This window comes from Xenopus laevis, chromosome 9_10S (genome assembly GCF_017654675.1).
Source record: "Xenopus laevis strain J_2021 chromosome 9_10S, Xenopus_laevis_v10.1, whole genome shotgun sequence".
NCBI lineage: Eukaryota > Metazoa > Chordata > Amphibia > Anura > Pipidae > Xenopus > Xenopus laevis.
In genome coordinates, this window is record NC_054388.1 from 75,689,295 (window position 1) to 75,706,629 (window position 17,335).

At 37.0% G+C, this 17,335-nt stretch overlaps 1 protein-coding gene across 3 annotated transcripts in view; it reads right to left on the minus strand.

Annotated features, from left to right (window-relative positions):
* Positions 1 to 3,635: 3,635 nt before the first annotated feature.
* Positions 3,636 to 17,335, minus strand: part of LOC108702283 (carbamoyl-phosphate synthase [ammonia], mitochondrial-like) — a 33,814-nt gene continuing 20,114 nt past the window's right edge. For all 3 annotated transcript variants that reach the window (XM_041577902.1, XM_041577904.1, XM_041577903.1), the window contains 6 exons: positions 15,869 to 15,976; positions 13,920 to 14,009; positions 5,873 to 5,976; positions 5,557 to 5,606; positions 4,952 to 5,049; positions 3,636 to 3,658 (listed from right to left, as the gene is read on the minus strand). In XM_041577902.1, coding sequence (XP_041433836.1) covers positions 5,558 to 5,606; positions 5,873 to 5,976; positions 13,920 to 14,009; positions 15,869 to 15,976 — 351 coding nt within the window. In that variant the 3' untranslated portion in view covers positions 3,636 to 3,658; positions 4,952 to 5,049; position 5,557. The remainder of the gene's footprint in view (positions 3,659 to 4,951; positions 5,050 to 5,556; positions 5,607 to 5,872; positions 5,977 to 13,919; positions 14,010 to 15,868; positions 15,977 to 17,335) is intronic.

Sequence of the window (17,335 nt, forward strand, 5' to 3'; positions counted from 1 at the left end):
TCAATCATGTTTTTTTCTGTACAATAGCTAGCAGGAGAGGATAGAGAAATACAGATATATTGATAATTGTGACATAACTTAGCACATGCACATGTTCTGAATGTCACACAGACATTTGAGGGATATGACAAGGTCAGTAAAGCTGCTTGTAAAAGGATGAGACTTAAAGGAATTGTTCAGTAGAAAAATAAAAACTATGTAAATAGATAGTCTGTGCAAAAAAAATGTTTTCAATATAGTTAGTTAAACATGTAATGCATAAAGGCTGGAGAGACTGAATGTCTCACATAATAGCCAGAACACTACTAACCTTTTCAGCTCTCTTGGTTTCCATTGATTGGTTACCAGGCAGTAACCAATCAGAGACTTGAGGGGGGGCACATGGGTCATAACTGTTGCTTTTGAATCTGACCTGCATGCTAAGGATCAATTGCAAACTGGAATCCAGGATTCAGTTCGGGATTCTGCCTCTTTCAGCAGGATTTGAATTTGGCCCGAATCCTTGTGCCTGGCCGAACTGAATCCAAATCCTAATTTGCATATGCACATTGAGGGCAGGGCGGGAAATCACATGAATTTTCATCACAAAACAAGGAAGTAAAAAAAAAAAGGTTTCCACTTTTTCCTTTCATGACCCTAGTTTGCCTATGCAAATTAGGATTCAGATTAGGTTGGGTATTAGGCCAAATCTTCCATGAAGGATTTGGTGATTCAGCCAAATCCAAAATAGAAGATTCGGTGCATCCTTAGTTAAGTAAAGTACTGGGTGCATTGTAAAATAAATAACAAATTGCTATGGGTTACGGCACTGGAACAGTAATGAAAGTAAGGAAATGTAGATATGTCATGAAAAGAAACTCTGTGTGTATGCATGCGTCAATGCATTGTTTTATATTTTGTTCATCTCTTTTGAATCTAAGCTGATTATAATGATTATAAAGCTGCTATTTCTAAGCATGATTGCATGGATGATAAAGTGAAACGCTCTCCATAAGGCTTTCTTGACACAGGACGTAGAACACCGTGGGTTGCCATGAGTTTTAGAGTGATTTAGCATGACCCCTTAAATACAGTCAATTTGCAATTAAAACACGACAATCAGTTTAATATGAAAATTCAATACTGTAGTTAAAAGGCAATGCTGTGAAACTTGGTTCAAAAAGCCAGCTCCAGAGATTAAAAATGGGTCCCATATACTGTAAAAGGATTACGAAATATTGCTGTATAGTCACAGAGTTCATTATATAAAAGATATAAGTATGAGTAAGTATAAGAATAAGGCATTTTGCAATGCCAAGAGTTGCCCAACACTGAACTTAATTATGTTCTTAATTACGAACTACAAAATCCAAGGTATGGAAGTTAACACTGTTTACTGCTTAAAGGGGCAATATGAACCCTTGCTTAACACAGGTTTAATAAATACAGCTTATGCTTAGTATACTTTTTATATCTAGTGGTTAAAGAAAGAAATATCTGTGGTCTATGGCTTTGTTTGTCTAAAACAACGCAAAACAGCAACACTGAAAGAACATTAAATTTCTAACTAAATGGTTCTTCAGAGCAACTTCGGGAGGAATAGAATGAAGTTCATCAGTTTACCTTTCCTGGTCAATCTCCTGTGTAACAATCTCCTCCTTACCTGTAAATATGAGACACAGGCTGCAGTGAGGGAACAAGGGACAGACATGATTAAAAAGGGCTCATCATCCTCTCCTGATTACAAGGAGAGAAAGGGGGTGGCAGTTGGGTATTTTTATACAGCACATATTTTTATGTTAAATATTGGTTTATACTGCACCCTTAAACTTGGTGACAGTATTCTTGTTTTGATCAGTAAGGCAAAAATTTGGCACTTTATGAGTACCATGCTTCCTGTTCTAGTAGTGCCAAATCAATAACCCGGTTTGGGAGTCTTGGAGCTGTTGCAGAACTTCACATAGTATGCTTCCCAACAGTAAAAATTAAAGGTTATTTTTTTGGCATAAACTTTACTGGTAAAATATGTATGCATTCAAGTCAAGAGCTAAATTGTTCAGAAAATACTTGAAACCATTCATGGAATTCATGGAAACAAAGTACATAAGATACGAGGAGATGAAATTGAATTTGCATTTATGGTTCTACATAGGTAATATAATATTACAGTCCATTAAACTGACAGGAGTATAATGTGTTGCTTTGCTCACACTGAATGTCCCCTGCCTCCTATTCACAAAGACAGAATAAATGTATGTATAAAATTAATATTTAGGCTAAAATCTGTAAAAATTATTTCACTGTACTGCACATCTAGATGGTTCAAAAAAACTATTTAAATTGTAGTTATGGGATATATCATAACATCCATATGTGAATAATCTAATTTTGATGAGCCTCATTGCATTATTTATTGCTAATTTAAATTTCTTTTATTTAAAACCCTTGGTGGATTCATTGATGACTTTTTTGCATCCTGTATGTGGCATAAAATGTGATTCCTTGCAATGCACATCACAGTCATGAATGTTTGCATAGATTATTTTAGTTTTAGTTTTTGGAAAGTGTTCAATAAACAGTGCTGGTTATTCTAGTTTTATTATAATTACAATTAATTTGCATCACACTGCTACACATTTCTGTTATATCCTGCTTGAAGAAAGTAGGTTCAGGCAGCTGAACCGCAGAACAGTGGGTGAATAACAAAATAGCTGAATTATTTTTTGAATCTCCAGATTAAAGTAAACAGTGGACAGTTGGAGGATTCCTGAGCCATCTTTTCTCTGCCATTGGGGGGGGGCTGTTTTAATAGTCTATGGGGATTTTGTGGCTCCAAACTGTCTAAAAATGGAAGAGGCTCTTTGTATCCAGATCCCCTGAGTACTTCATTGCTTCTGCAAAGAGTTTAACCACCTATACAACATGAATATACAATCATTGTTGCGGCAGGAGAACAAGGCAGTAGGGATGGGCGAATTTGACCCATTTAGTTTCGCCAAAAAATCGCCTCCGACGCCCATTGAAGTCTATTAACGTCAAAAAAAGTTTGTCACGCAACAAAATTTTTTGACGCGCGTCTTTTTTTTTGTCGCACGACGCCATACAAGTCTATGGCCGTCATTTCCTGGCAAAAAATTCACCCATCCCTACAAGGCAGTGCATGCTTTGCATTAATATGGAAATCATGCTATGAGCAACAAACAGAAGTATGACTTCAAGTTAGTCATGGTGGAGTACTTTTTATTGAATAAATGTTCTGTTACTAGTGATTGACAGTTCTAAGCTAATTCTTTCTTTTCAAAGCTGCCACTTTGGGATAACAATAATTTGTATTTTAAAAAGAATGCAATAACAGGAAAATTATAGTTAAAATGCACCTCTATAAAAATATATGTATAGTTTATCATGAATAAATATGTTGTTTGTAAAGATTAAAGGTTTGTTTTATTAACATTGTAACTCATCATCAAAATGTTGACACCTGGGCCCCACACAAATACCAAAAACGATCTCTCTCTCACCTTTTTCTCTATCTCTAGTGTTTGTGGCTGCCTTACCTGAAAGAAGGGTGATTCCACAATCTGCTGCAGTCCTCCTCATCAGATAATTATCACGTACATACTTGGTGTTGTTATTTGGGAGGTTAATCACCATGTCAATGTTGCCTTCTTTGATCAACCTGTGTAAATGACAACAGCATGAATGCATCAATGAATGAGCTTTTCAGCAGTGGGGTCTGGAAATAAAAACTTTCCAATGCCCTATAAATACTTGTATATTACAATATTATTTTGCTTTAACAAATTTCTATGCCATATAATCTCTTCACTTTAATATGATGAAGACACATTCTTAAAGTTAAATTTACCAATATTACCAATAGACACAAGAACCCCTTTCCTCCTACTAGAGCAATTCTTATTTAAGCAGAACATCAGAGCAGCCCACTTTCTTTCTCATATGAGAACATCCTTGACTAGTGCTGGCCAGAATGGTTGAAAATTGACCAGCCGGCGGTACCTGTATCCCTTAAACTGGAATAGTAACATCAAAAAATGAAAGTGTTTTAAAGTAATACAAATATAATGCAGTGTTGCCAGGCACTGTGTTTGCTTTAGAAACACTACTATTGTTTATATAAATAAGCTGCTGTGTAGCCATGGGGGCAGCCATTCAAAGGAGAAAATGCTCAGTTTACACAGCAAATAAGCTCTGTCTGTCTAATGGTGTTATCTGTTATCCATTAGTTATCCTGTGCCATATAGCCGTTTTTCAATTTCTGCCATTGCTCCCCAGCAGCTTGTTTATATGAACTATAGTAGTGTTTCTGAAGCAAACACATGAGTTTTACCAGTGCAAGAAAACCGTACATTATATTTTTATTACTTTAAAACACTAATTTTTTGGTGCTATAGTTCCTTTAAGATATACATGTACTGTTAATATGAATTAATTATGTTACAACAGTGCCACCGGCTGGTCAATTTTCAACCATTCTGACCACCACTAGTCAAGGATGTTGTCAAGAGAAACAAAGAGGGCTGCTCTGATGTTCTGCAGAAGAACATCAGAGCAGCCTCTGTTGTAACAAAATTCAATCATATTAACAGTATGTTTCCCTAAAAATGTTAGAATGATGACCATAAGTTACAGTAGTACTGCTCCATTACATAAAGCACTGTATGCTAACCCCAATACATAATAAATGGCACAAAGTTTGCCCAGGTGCAGTAACCTAATAAGATATATGATTTTAACCAGAGACTAGTAAACTGTACCTGCTGATTAGCTGGTATAGGTGACTACACCTTTAGCAAACTTTGTGCCTTTCGCTAATTTACACTACTTTACATAATCCCATAATTAGAATATATGTAGTGAGATTGTTGAGAACGGAGTCCATGATAAGGATGGAAGAGAACAAGATCAGAGGCAATGAGCATTGATTTTTCTGATAGATAAGAACACTTACTTGTAGATTGAAAGACAACTGCTACTCTTCTCTTCTTGGGTTGGCCAAGCAACATGTGTGGCTGGTACATCATCTGCAATGGCTTCTGTGGCATACAGCTGTATGGGCAAAATGAAAACAAAAATCCACTCAGGTCGAGTTTACTATAATAGTGGCAACAGGTCCTATAATCAATGTATGAATAATGAAATTCAAAAATACTCTTTGTAAAATGTAAAATCATTTATGGGTTCATTACACAAAAAGTAACTGAAAATCTTCATTTGGATGATGGTATTCTAATGTAATCCAGATTACAGCGCTCTAGGTTGGTGTTGGTGGAGGAATGGGTGGTAGATCAAACAGGCTCTTCGCTACTAGAGAACCAGTCAGTGCTATTTTTTTACTGCTTTTAGATTCCACACTTTCTACCATAAAGAAAGGATACTCTGTCAAATTATATGACCACCATAGGACAGACTGGGAGACAACTACCGGGAGACAAATAGATTTTATTTCAAACAAATTCAACTCCACAGCAGTGCCTAAGCAAGTAGTACAGGTATAAGAAAGTCTGTACTTTATACTCTATACTTAATGAATTATTTGAAAAGTAGATTTTGTACCTTAAATCCCTCTTCTTTGAGGTGCCAAGGATGTGGGGATGCAATGAGCGCTATTAAACAAAAAAAAACAATAATTATAATAATAATAACTATCATTGATACACTGCAACTGTTAAACGATTTATATGATTCATTTATGTTTTCATTTGGTTACAGAAGTAATTGTTTTGTTCCATTCCTAACGTCCATCTTTATGTTCTCATGGTCTGTTATAGTCTGTTGGACAATGAGTATTTAAAACTGAAAAGAATAATAGATTTCTCTTGCCTACTGAGGCATACGTCACACTTTTGTTGTGATGTGAAATTTAACACACCTATCCTGGATTCCAATAAGTATTCCCTTCTGAGGCAACTTGAAACCAGTTGAAATCATGGCCTTAACGAAAGCAGAGTATATATTCTCACCAAAGCAGGCCACCTTAAAGAGATCAACAAACAAAAGTTAAGTCATCCATCTCCACTTGCATGAAAATATAGTGATGCATTTAAAAATCCATCTTCTTAATACCTGTAGCCATAAGTTACAAAACATTTTAGTATTTTCAGATTTGGTTTCTGGTTGGTACTGAAAAATAACTTGAACTTTAGGTTGCAATACAACTTGCAGCACCTATAATTTGAGTCATTTTTAACATTGTGGTTTTAATAAGCATGTGCCCACTGCAAAATAATAGCAGGACACGTTGCTTGGGTACAATGACCTCTGTAGCTGTGCCTGTAACTCATTTGTTGCAGAAAATGTGAAAGTACATTGTGTAGCTGTCTCCCAGGGTTGCAAAACCAATAAAAATGGATGTTTCTCTGAATAAAGCCAATGTCCCAAGGTCAGTAAATTTACAGATTTAGAGCAGGCATATTTTTATAAATGTCCTCAGCTTCATGGAATGCAGTATTTTCCCTTTATATACAATGTTGGGGGAGATGCTTTAATAACAGGAACATATTTTTTTCGAAAAGGATGGCTGTTTCACTTCTTGGGAATAAATCCTCTTAGCAAGATAGTGACGCATGGCTGTAAATAAATGTATTTTAGAAAAGGCATTGATGAGGTTCAACTCTGGTAGAATCATGGTCTAGAAAAGAAACTATCAATCTGTGGATCTCCAGCTGTTTGCAGTAAAAGATGGCTATGGTATTTTTTTTGTGAAGATCAAATTTCCTCTATGAAGTTTCAATGCAAAAAAGCCATAACTGTATTAATATATATATATATATATATATATATATATATATATATATATATATATATATATATATATATATATATATATATATATATAAAGTCCAAACTCTGGTGCACACATAACAAACGCTTCTGCCTAGGTGCTGGTTATGGTAAATCATAGATAGAGCAAAAAAAAAAACCGCACTCACAGGACTTTTAAAGGTGCAAAATCAAAAAATGATATTTATTTCAATGTTTCGGCTATTCACTTAAGCCGTCATCAGGAAGTGAAAAAACACACAAACAAACACTGCCATTTAAAGAGCCCCACTGGTGCCAAAACCTGCTGTATGACGTCACAGGTGGGTGTGTATGATGACTCAGAACACAAATGCAGTGTCAAACCCCACAGTGTTGCATTATTTCATGTGTACATAATAATAACAGTGATATAGAGAGGTATCGAGCATCATTAATAGTATCCCCAGCGTATAATATAGTGTTGTGCCAAAATGTCCTGTGATGCTCCCCCACATCAGTATACGAATCATTATCACCAATGCTTGATCAGTCCTGTGTCTCCGTTTGTATACGGAGCACTCCCGTATCATATATATATTTTATTTATTTTTTATTATTATTTTTTTTATAATTTTATTTTTTTCCCAAAAAGAACCAGCAACACCGGGATATTTACAAAAAAAATTATATTTAGTGAAGCATGTTTTAGCCAACGTAACATATACAATATAATATAATATACAGCTAATACAATATAATGAGATGACCTGCACTCCATTTTATCATGAACAAATTGTGTTATATTTAATGCATATCCAACGCTTCGGCCCTCTTGAGGGCCTTTCTCTTGAGAAAGCGATAATTGTTCTGAAGGTACCCACACTTTTCCTCCAACATTCAAAAGGTGGGTGCTCCTTCATAAAATCCCAATGAGGGACAATAGTTGGGTACACGAGTGATGCTTTAATAAAATCGGGAACTCAGCGTTTAGTGTGCGATGACTGTGCTGTATCTTCCGCTCCTCACGCCACGTGTACACACGGCCTTCCTGGTAATCTCTTGCGTCGCGTTCGAACTTTGACCTCTTTCTTTCAGTGATCGCCTCTCGCAGCTTGGATAGCGCTTCCTCCTGCGCTTTGAAAGCCTGTTCCGCTTGTGATTTTCCTTTCTCCTGTAGTAGTTCTTCACGGGTGTTGTTAACAGCTACTCTGATACTTTGTAGCTTATCGGTTAGTGTTTCCACAGTTAGTAGCATTAAGTCCTGGCTACATTTGTTGCAGATTTCCTGCCAGCGTTGCTGTAAATGTTGATCTTCAGTGCAGAGATTAGGTTTGATATCCAGTCTTAATCCACGGGGTATTCTCTTAGATTTAATATACTCTGCTAGAGAGCTGGCATGTAAGCTGGTGTGCAGTTCTTTACGCTGTAAATTAAACAGTTCTTTGGTGATATCCCTTGTAGGTGGTGGTTTAGCAGACATAAAGTCCACAATGTCTATTTTACTTAATATCCTTCCGACATCTTCCTCATCGTATGCAAACGTAGTTGCTGTTGATGGAAACGTTTCTTCAGTCATCCTACAAAGACGACCCACTACTACTTAGTCTGGCGGAATATAATCAAAGTCTGTAAGGATGACTAAGTGTAGTACCTTCAAGGCTGTTAATCCTGGTGGGCACCCCCGCCACAGGTGTGTCGAATCAAAGTTGCAAATGGTTCACACAGGAAGTCAGCCGACACGCAGAGCTTGCTGCAAAGTGCTTTTATTCACAACATGTTTCGGGCTAAGTAGCCCTTTATCAAGTGTTATAGACAGGCATACAGAGTGTATACATTTATAGTGTGGCAAGGAAGTGAGGTCATCGCCTAGATAGGCGGGTTAGTTTTCACAATTAACTTAAGTGTTCATCAAGTGCAGGTGTAGAGAATACATGTATGTATATTCACAACAGCATACATACTAATTTATGCATAGTTTCAATGTCCATAGTTGATTTATGCATAGTTTCAATGTCCATAATAGTGTTACAAAATAATTCAAAAGTCCATCGTATCTCTGAAAAAAGCCTAAAAAGGCAAAAATACCTTGGAACTGCCCTCTAATTAAATTAAATTATTAATTAAATGTTGTCTATTTACTGAAATGCCCCTGCGGGATGGGATACGTAGGACAGACTGGGAGACCGATAAAAACAAGGATCAAAGAACATAGAGGCAGCATACGGAACTTTAAAAAGGGAACATCGACAGATACTACAGTCTCAAGGCACTTTAATCTAGCAAATCATAATCTCACCCAGTTAAAATGGACAGTGCTAGAAATAATGCAACCACTACAAAGAGGAGGTGATATACAGAAATTCAGACTACAGCGAGAAGCTTTCTGGATAAAAAAATTAGACACAATGCAACCCAAAGGGTTAAATGATAGCTGGAGCATAAAATGTTTTCTTGGATAAAAATTGTTTTCCATAATAGGTATGACTAATACTCTATTCTCTTCCTCTACAGATAATGATATTGTTGGGTATCCAATATATACAAGCAAGAAATAGTGAATTATACGTAAAATCCAGATATAGGATTAAGGGTAAGACTAAGGTTTTCTTACTTTATCAAGTTTCAGTGGTAGGCCCTAATTAGAGGGCAGTTCCAAGGTATTTTTGCCTTTTTAGGCTTTTTTCAGAGATACGATGGACTTTTGAATTATTTTGTAACACTATTATGGACATTGAAACTATGCATAAATCAACTATGGACATTGAAACTATGCATAAATTAGTATGTATGCTGTTGTGAATATACATACATGTATTCTCTACACCTGCACTTGATGAACACTTAAGTTAATTGTGAAAACTAACCCGCCTATCTAGGCGATGACCTCACTTCCTTGCCACACTATAAATGTATACACTCTGTATGCCTGTCTATAACACTTGATAAAGGGCTACTTAGCCCGAAACATGTTGTGAATAAAAGCACTTTGCAGCAAGCTCTGCGTGTCGGCTGACTTCCTGTGTGAACCATTTGCAACTTTGATTCGACACACCTGTGGCGGGGGTGCCCACCAGGATTAACAGCCTTGAAGGTACTACACTTAGTCATCCTTACAGACTTTGATTATATTCCGCCAGACTAAGTAGTAGTGGGTCGTCTTTGTAGGATGACTGAAGAAACGTTTCCATCAACAGCAACTACGTTTGCATACGATGAGGAAGATGTCGGAAGGATATTAAGTAAAATAGACATTGTGGACTTTATGTCTGCTAAACCACCACCTACAAGGGATATCACCAAAGAACTGTTTAATTTACAGCGTAAAGAACTGCACACCAGTTTACATGCCAGCTCTCTAGCAGAGTATATTAAATCTAAGAGAATACCCCGTGGATTAAGACTGGATATCAAACCTAATCTCTGCACTGAAGATCAACATTTACAGCAACGCTGGCAGGAAATCTGCAACAAATGTAGCCAGGACTTAATGCTACTAACTGTGGAAACACTAACCGATAAGCTACAAAGTATCAGAGTAGCTGTTAACAACACCCGTGAAGAACTACTACAGGAGAAAGGAAAATCACAAGCGGAACAGGCTTTCAAAGCGCAGGAGGAAGCGCTATCCAAGCTGCGAGAGGCGATCACTGAAAGAAAGAGGTCAAAGTTCGAACGCGACGCAAGAGATTACCAGGAAGGCCGTGTGTACACGTGGCGTGAGGAGCGGAAGATACAGCACAGTCATCGCACACTAAACGCTGAGTTCCCGACGCAGCCAGATCCTACCCAAGCACCAGGAGGGGAGTACAGACGTTACAGAGACCGGCCTAGAAGGTTCTATAGTCGCTCACAGAATCGCACATACAGACCTCGCACATACAGCCCGTCTAGCAGTGAGGATTTCTCAAGCTCCACATCACAGTCAGTGCCTTTTTTAGGAACAGCAGCCGCTTCCCAACCGACTACAAGCGACGCAAGGACAGGACTCGTCAGGGATCAATACCCGAAGAGAGACCGCAAGAAGACGAGGTAAATAACCTTGTAGTTAACCTCTCCTCTTACACGATTAGCCCGGCTGAATTGACTGTCCTAAATAAGGGGTTGGGTTTTGTACCGATTTATGATTCTGAATTTGCATACTGGGATATTTCCTTTCAGAAATTCTTAAGGGATATTAAACTGAAAACTCATTTTGCATCAGTCACAGATAGTAGGGATCTTTCTACATCTGATAAAATGTGTCGGTTTAAAAATAAAAGTACCTTTGTTCCAGATAACAATAATGAGTCATTGCAAGCCTTTGAGAAAATAGTCACACACGAAGTTAAACAACTGTGGGACAAACATACTGATGATTCAAAGAAAACAAATCTTACGTTTAAAGAAAAACTGGCACTGCGAAATCTCAGGTCCAATGACTCAATTGTTATAAGGAAAGCCGATAAAGGAGGGGGAATTGTTGTTATGGATAAAAATAAATATATGGCAGAGGCAATTTCACAGCTGACTACCCCAGGGCACTATGAAAAAATTAGTGGGGACCCTTTAAAAATGATCATGAAAGAAATTGAATTAGTGGTAGTACAAGCACAAGAAAATGGGGTCATACCTAACCATGTAAAAGAATTTCTAATTAGAGATCATCCCCGCACCCCAGTACTCTACCTGCTCCCAAAAATCCACAAATCCCTCTCCAACCCCCCAGGGAGGCCAATTGTATCGGGAATCGGGTCAGTGTTGGAACCATTGGCAAAGTTTGTAGATAGTTTTCTACAACCATGTGTTATGGATATTAATACATGTCTTAAAGACACCACAGATCTATTACGCAGACTAGGGGAAATAAAGGAACTTAAATCGAATGTAATACTATGCAGTATTGACATCCAAAGTCTGTATACCTCCATCCCCCAAGATGAAGGAATTCGCTATGTAGAGGATGCCCTACTGGACACAAATCTTCCACACCAATTAATATATTTTTTGGTGGACTGTCTCAATATTGTCTTGAAAAAAAACTATTTCCGATTTGCAGGTGAATTCTACTGGCAGAAGCAGGGGACATCACTCGGTGCGGCGGTCGCTCCTTCATTCGCCAATATTTTCGTCCACAGATTAGAAAAACAACTATTTCTAATTGAACCATATATCCAACACCTGGTTGGATATTATAGGTTTGTGGATCATATATTGGTGATATGGGACGGACCGCTATCTGGGTTTGAGGATATGGTGCGAACTGCAAACCAAGCCCACCCTACGATTAAATTTACCACAGAAATAGGGGCACATAAAATTAATTTTTTGGATGTCACCATAACAATTGAGAATGGTCAAATAAACACAAACCTGTACCGGAAAAGCACTGACAAAAATAATATTTTGCATGCCTCTAGCTATCACACACCCAATATAATTAGGGCCATTCCGAAAGGCCAATTTATTAGAGCACGGAGAATCTCCACACGAGAGGTAGACTACACAGTGGCATCTAATACCCTAAAAGAGCGATTCATTAAAAGAGGGTACAAACCAAAATTGATTGAGACATGTGCCAAAGAGGTTCAAAGGATGCCCAGAGAAAATTTACTTACCTACAAGACTAAAAACGAACAGAGGTGTCTCCCTTTTGTGAGCCAATACAATGAAAACAGCAAAGGGATTGAACGTATAGTACATAGATATTGGCCTATACTATTACAAGACAAAAGCCTTAGAAATGTCCTTATAAAACCTCCACTGTTTAGTTATACTAAAGGGAAAAGCCTGCGGGACATCCTGTGTCAGCCAGAGGTCAACCCTGTTAAAAAAGGTGCACAAAGGTTCCTGGGTAAACCACAAAAAGGTACATTTGCATGCCTTAACTGCATCTGCTGCTCTTCTATAATTAAAGGGGAAGTATTACATCACCCCACACAGGGTACCCCAATAAAAGTTAGACACTTCGCCACATGTGATACAAGTAATGTTGTCTATTTACTGAAATGCCCCTGCGGGATGGGATACGTAGGACAGACTGGGAGACCGATAAAAACAAGGATCAAAGAACATAGAGGCAGCATACGGAACTTTAAAAAGGGAACATCGACAGATACTACAGTCTCAAGGCACTTTAATCTAGCAAATCATAATCTCACCCAGTTAAAATGGACAGTGCTAGAAATAATGCAACCACTACAAAGAGGAGGTGATATACAGAAATTCAGACTACAGCGAGAAGCTTTCTGGATAAAAAAAAAAAAAAAAAAAAAAAAAAAAATTAGACACAATGCAACCCAAAGGGTTAAATGATAGCTGGAGCATAAAATGTTTTCTTGGATAAAAATTGTTTTCCATAATAGGTATGACTAATACTCTATTCTCTTCCTCTACAGATAATGATATTGTTGGGTATCCAATATATACAAGCAAGAAATAGTGAATTATACGTAAAATCCAGATATAGGATTAAGGGTAAGACTAAGGTTTTCTTACTTTATCAAGTTTCAGTGGTAGGCCCTAATTAGAGGGCAGTTCCAAGGTATTTTTGCCTTTTTAGGCTTTTTTCAGAGATACGATGGACTTTTGAATTATTTTGTAACACTATTATGGACATTGAAACTATGCATAAATCAACTATGGACATTGAAACTATGCATAAATTAGTATGTATGCTGTTGTGAATATACATACATGTATTCTCTACACCTGCACTTGATGAACACTTAAGTTAATTGTGAAAACTAACCCGCCTATCTAGGCGATGACCTCACTTCCTTGCCACACTATAAATGTATACACTCTGTATGCCTGTCTATAACACTTGATAAAGGGCTACTTAGCCCGAAACATGTTGTGAATAAAAGCACTTTGCAGCAAGCTCTGCGTGTCGGCTGACTTCCTGTGTGAACCATTTGCAACTTTGTTCTAGGGGGACACTGCCATGTAACATGTTGGGCATGCTTTGACTGGTATGGAAATTGGGTAAAGAAGAGCTATAGTAGGGATAGGTCTGAAATAAAGCATGGGGTGGCTGGTATGTTAGGTGAATCATTGGTTAATTAGGCACCTTGTCCCAATACTGCAAGTTTTATCACACAAAAAATGAGAAGAACCTTGAAGAAAAGACGTGCACATTTTATGGTATCTTCTAAAATGAAAAAAAGGCAAGACAATTCAAATTGCCAAGTTCTTACCAGTACATCATTTCCTCTTATAAAGAACTGCACATTGTATGGTCCAGATATAATGAATGCATCTGCAATTCTCTTGGTAGCAATTTTCACCTGAAAATTAGAGAAAAGGACATTAAAGTTACAGTGTCACTTTCCAAAACTGGTTTATGATACTGTATCCTAGCATTTTGCTATATGCATTATGCTTTAAAGGGATCTCCACCCAAAAACTATTGTTGTGAATATGTAATCCTTAGCACTTTTCCAATACACATTGATTAAAAATGTTCAATCGATTTAATGTTATTTGTAATTGTAATTATTATTATTAAATGTCATATCTGTCTGGCTGAGTATAGTATTGGCACTACTTGTTCTGACTCCCAAAACAAAGCAGCAGAAGCCAGCTGATTAACTGATCAGGAGGAGAGCTGAGTTTCAAGAGTCAGAACCAAGAATACGTGCAGAGAACAAAAAGGGATAAATAATTACATTTACAAACCTATTGAAAACATTTTATGAATATGTATTGAAATGATGCTTAGAATTACATTTTTACTTATTTTTAAAAAATAGTTTTGTTCAGATATCTCCTTTGCAGATCAAGCCCTTTAATGGAGTTGTCCATTGAAAAGTAGTTTTAAGACACAATCACTATGTTAGATAACAGGAAGATGACTGACATATCATTGGGATGATTCTCAGTGGATAATTATCTTGTATCAGTAATTAAGTTTGATGTAGCTCATTTGGATAGCTAAGGAGTACAAATATGAGAGATATAGAGAATACATACATCCCCTTTAATTGTTATTTCAACAATTATCCATTCCCAAAATATTCCAAGTATATAAAACGGAAGCATCGTCTCATTGTTACACAAATAGACACCCATTATGTGCAACATTATAAGCTTTAATTCTCTATTAGAAACATTCCATCCCAGTTATGTGCAAAATAGATTAATAGCAATAAATAGAAACTATTCTTTTAGCACAAATTCATAAAACATCTGGCAATCAGAAACAGACATCATAAAAAATAAAGACAGCCCATCGGAGGTCCCATTCACTTAGTCTGTCGGCAGTTTATATCGGCTCGTGTATGGCCAACTTAACAAAGGCAGCAAGTACTTTTCTTTGACTACTAGTTATTCTATCAGCAACTGTCAGCTGGTGTCCAAACTAAACTCAGAAATACTTTAAACCCTTTTCTAAGTTACTGTATATATATATATATATATATATATATATATATATATATATATATATATGCAAAATATCCCAAATAAATGCTATGTCCAAAATGCTCAAAACAAGGTTCAGTTCAAAAGGAATGTCAATATGACAATTACAATTAACACTGTTGGTTCTCTTCACTCCGCTGTATATTGTGAGATTAGCTGACAAGTGTCAAACAACAAAAAGTCAGGGGTAAAGTACAGATCAGCTGCTTTTCTTCTTAATGAGCATTTAGCTGCTAATTTGTACTTCATATAATTAACTTTTTATGACTCCTGTTATTGTCCTGTTTAACAAGTACTGTACAAATTGCCTATTGCTGTCAGAATGTAATGAGAAAATAGATACACTTTTGGAGCTGTAATTCTAGAAACAAGACTGCCTGAACTTTTAGAAGTTATATGCAGGTACTGTATTACTTTAAGTGATCTTACAAATGGGTTTTTTTTTTTGGTAGTATGTTCCATAGGTGAGGTCCAAGGTGAGGAGTGATGCTGTGATAATCAGAATTCATGGTGTATAACCCATTTATTGACCTTTCAAGTGTGACAAGTAGCAACTGGTTGAGGATAGAAGTGTGTGGAGAAATAGCACTCTCTCCCTTTGTCAAGGCTTGCCCTGCATTACACAGATACTGTATGTATTTCCATATTTGTTGGCTCAATCAATTATATGACTTCATTAGTTGTCTGAATGTGGTTCCTTGCCTTCTCCTGACCTAAATCATACCTTTTCTAGTGCCCCTTGGCTAATGGTCTGTGTGGGAATCATGAGAGTAGCATCCCCAGAGTGAATACCAGCATCTTCTACATGTTCTGAAACAGCGTGGAATGTGACCTAAAGAAACACAATACGAATACACATTAGCAAAAAGGAAACACCACTTTCACAAAATTTAGAAAACTGGCAAGATTTGCATGTACAAGATGTGTCTGTATAGGTATACTGTATGAGAAGGTGTCAGACTAAGGCTTCCTTCACTCGGTTTGCAGTACTGTTTGTACTTTTCATTTTTCATTAACAACACGGTTTCGATAGTTTCAAATGTGTGTTCCAGAGGAGGCATAGTTGCTAGTGGGGGATAGGGCAGTGATGATGTACATGTTGAGATGCCACTCAATGTTACTTTCTGTCGTGCATGCTCCAGATAAGCTTTTCTTTCTCAAAAGCCAACTTTCAATTTGTAATAATGCAAACATCTTGTAGAACAGCCTAAAGTGACCAGATACTTGTACTGTATGATTATACAAAAAGAAGATATAGTATACTGTGACACTTTGGAATACAGTTATGGAACTTGTTATCCACAATGCTCGGAGCCTGGGGTTTTCTAGAAAATTGATCTTACTGTAAATCGGATATTCATGCCTTAAGTCTACTAGTAAATCATGTAATACATCAAATTAACCCGATAGACTGGTTTTGCTTCCAAAAAGGATTCATTATATCTTCACTTGGATCAAGTACAAGGTAATGTTTTAATATTACAAAGAAAAAGGAAACATTTTTTTTAAAATTTGGATTATTTAGATAAAATTTAGTCTATTGGAGACAGCCTTTCTGTAATTCTGAACTTTCTGAATAGCTGGTTTTGGGATAAAGGATCCTATACCTATAGTAGTTTTCAAGCTATGAATTGAAACCACGACTGGGTGTAGACACAGAGGTAACCTGGTTCCACAGGGCAAAGACCCAGAAAATAATCACAGCTGCATCCCTTTCACTTAAATAGAAACAGTACTCATAAGAGCATATTTAGATTAAAAACTATACTACAGAACCAGTGTTGTTATGCATTCAAGTGAAAGGCAGTAGTGGCGGTTTTAGACACATTTTTAGATGTCCTTGCTATCCTCAGTGATCATAGCCATGATAGATTAGCTCTTATTATAAGGGTCATACAGTAAGTCTCAGTGGGAAGCAAAGTAAAAAGTCATCTGGCAAGAAAGGGAGGCTCATCGCCATTAAATTGAGAAGAATGAGGAATTCTCGCATTGGAATGCATGTAAAGCATTTACCTTTTTTTTTTTTGCCTTGCTCTTGATGAATTTGGAAAGCCAAACTCGACTGGCAAACTTTACAGCCCCTTTTACTCTATGAATACAATATATTAATATCCCTCCTTAGCAACTGCATCCATCTCCTACTTCTCTACTTGTATGAATTTGGTGATCACAACAGGGGCCTATTAAAAAA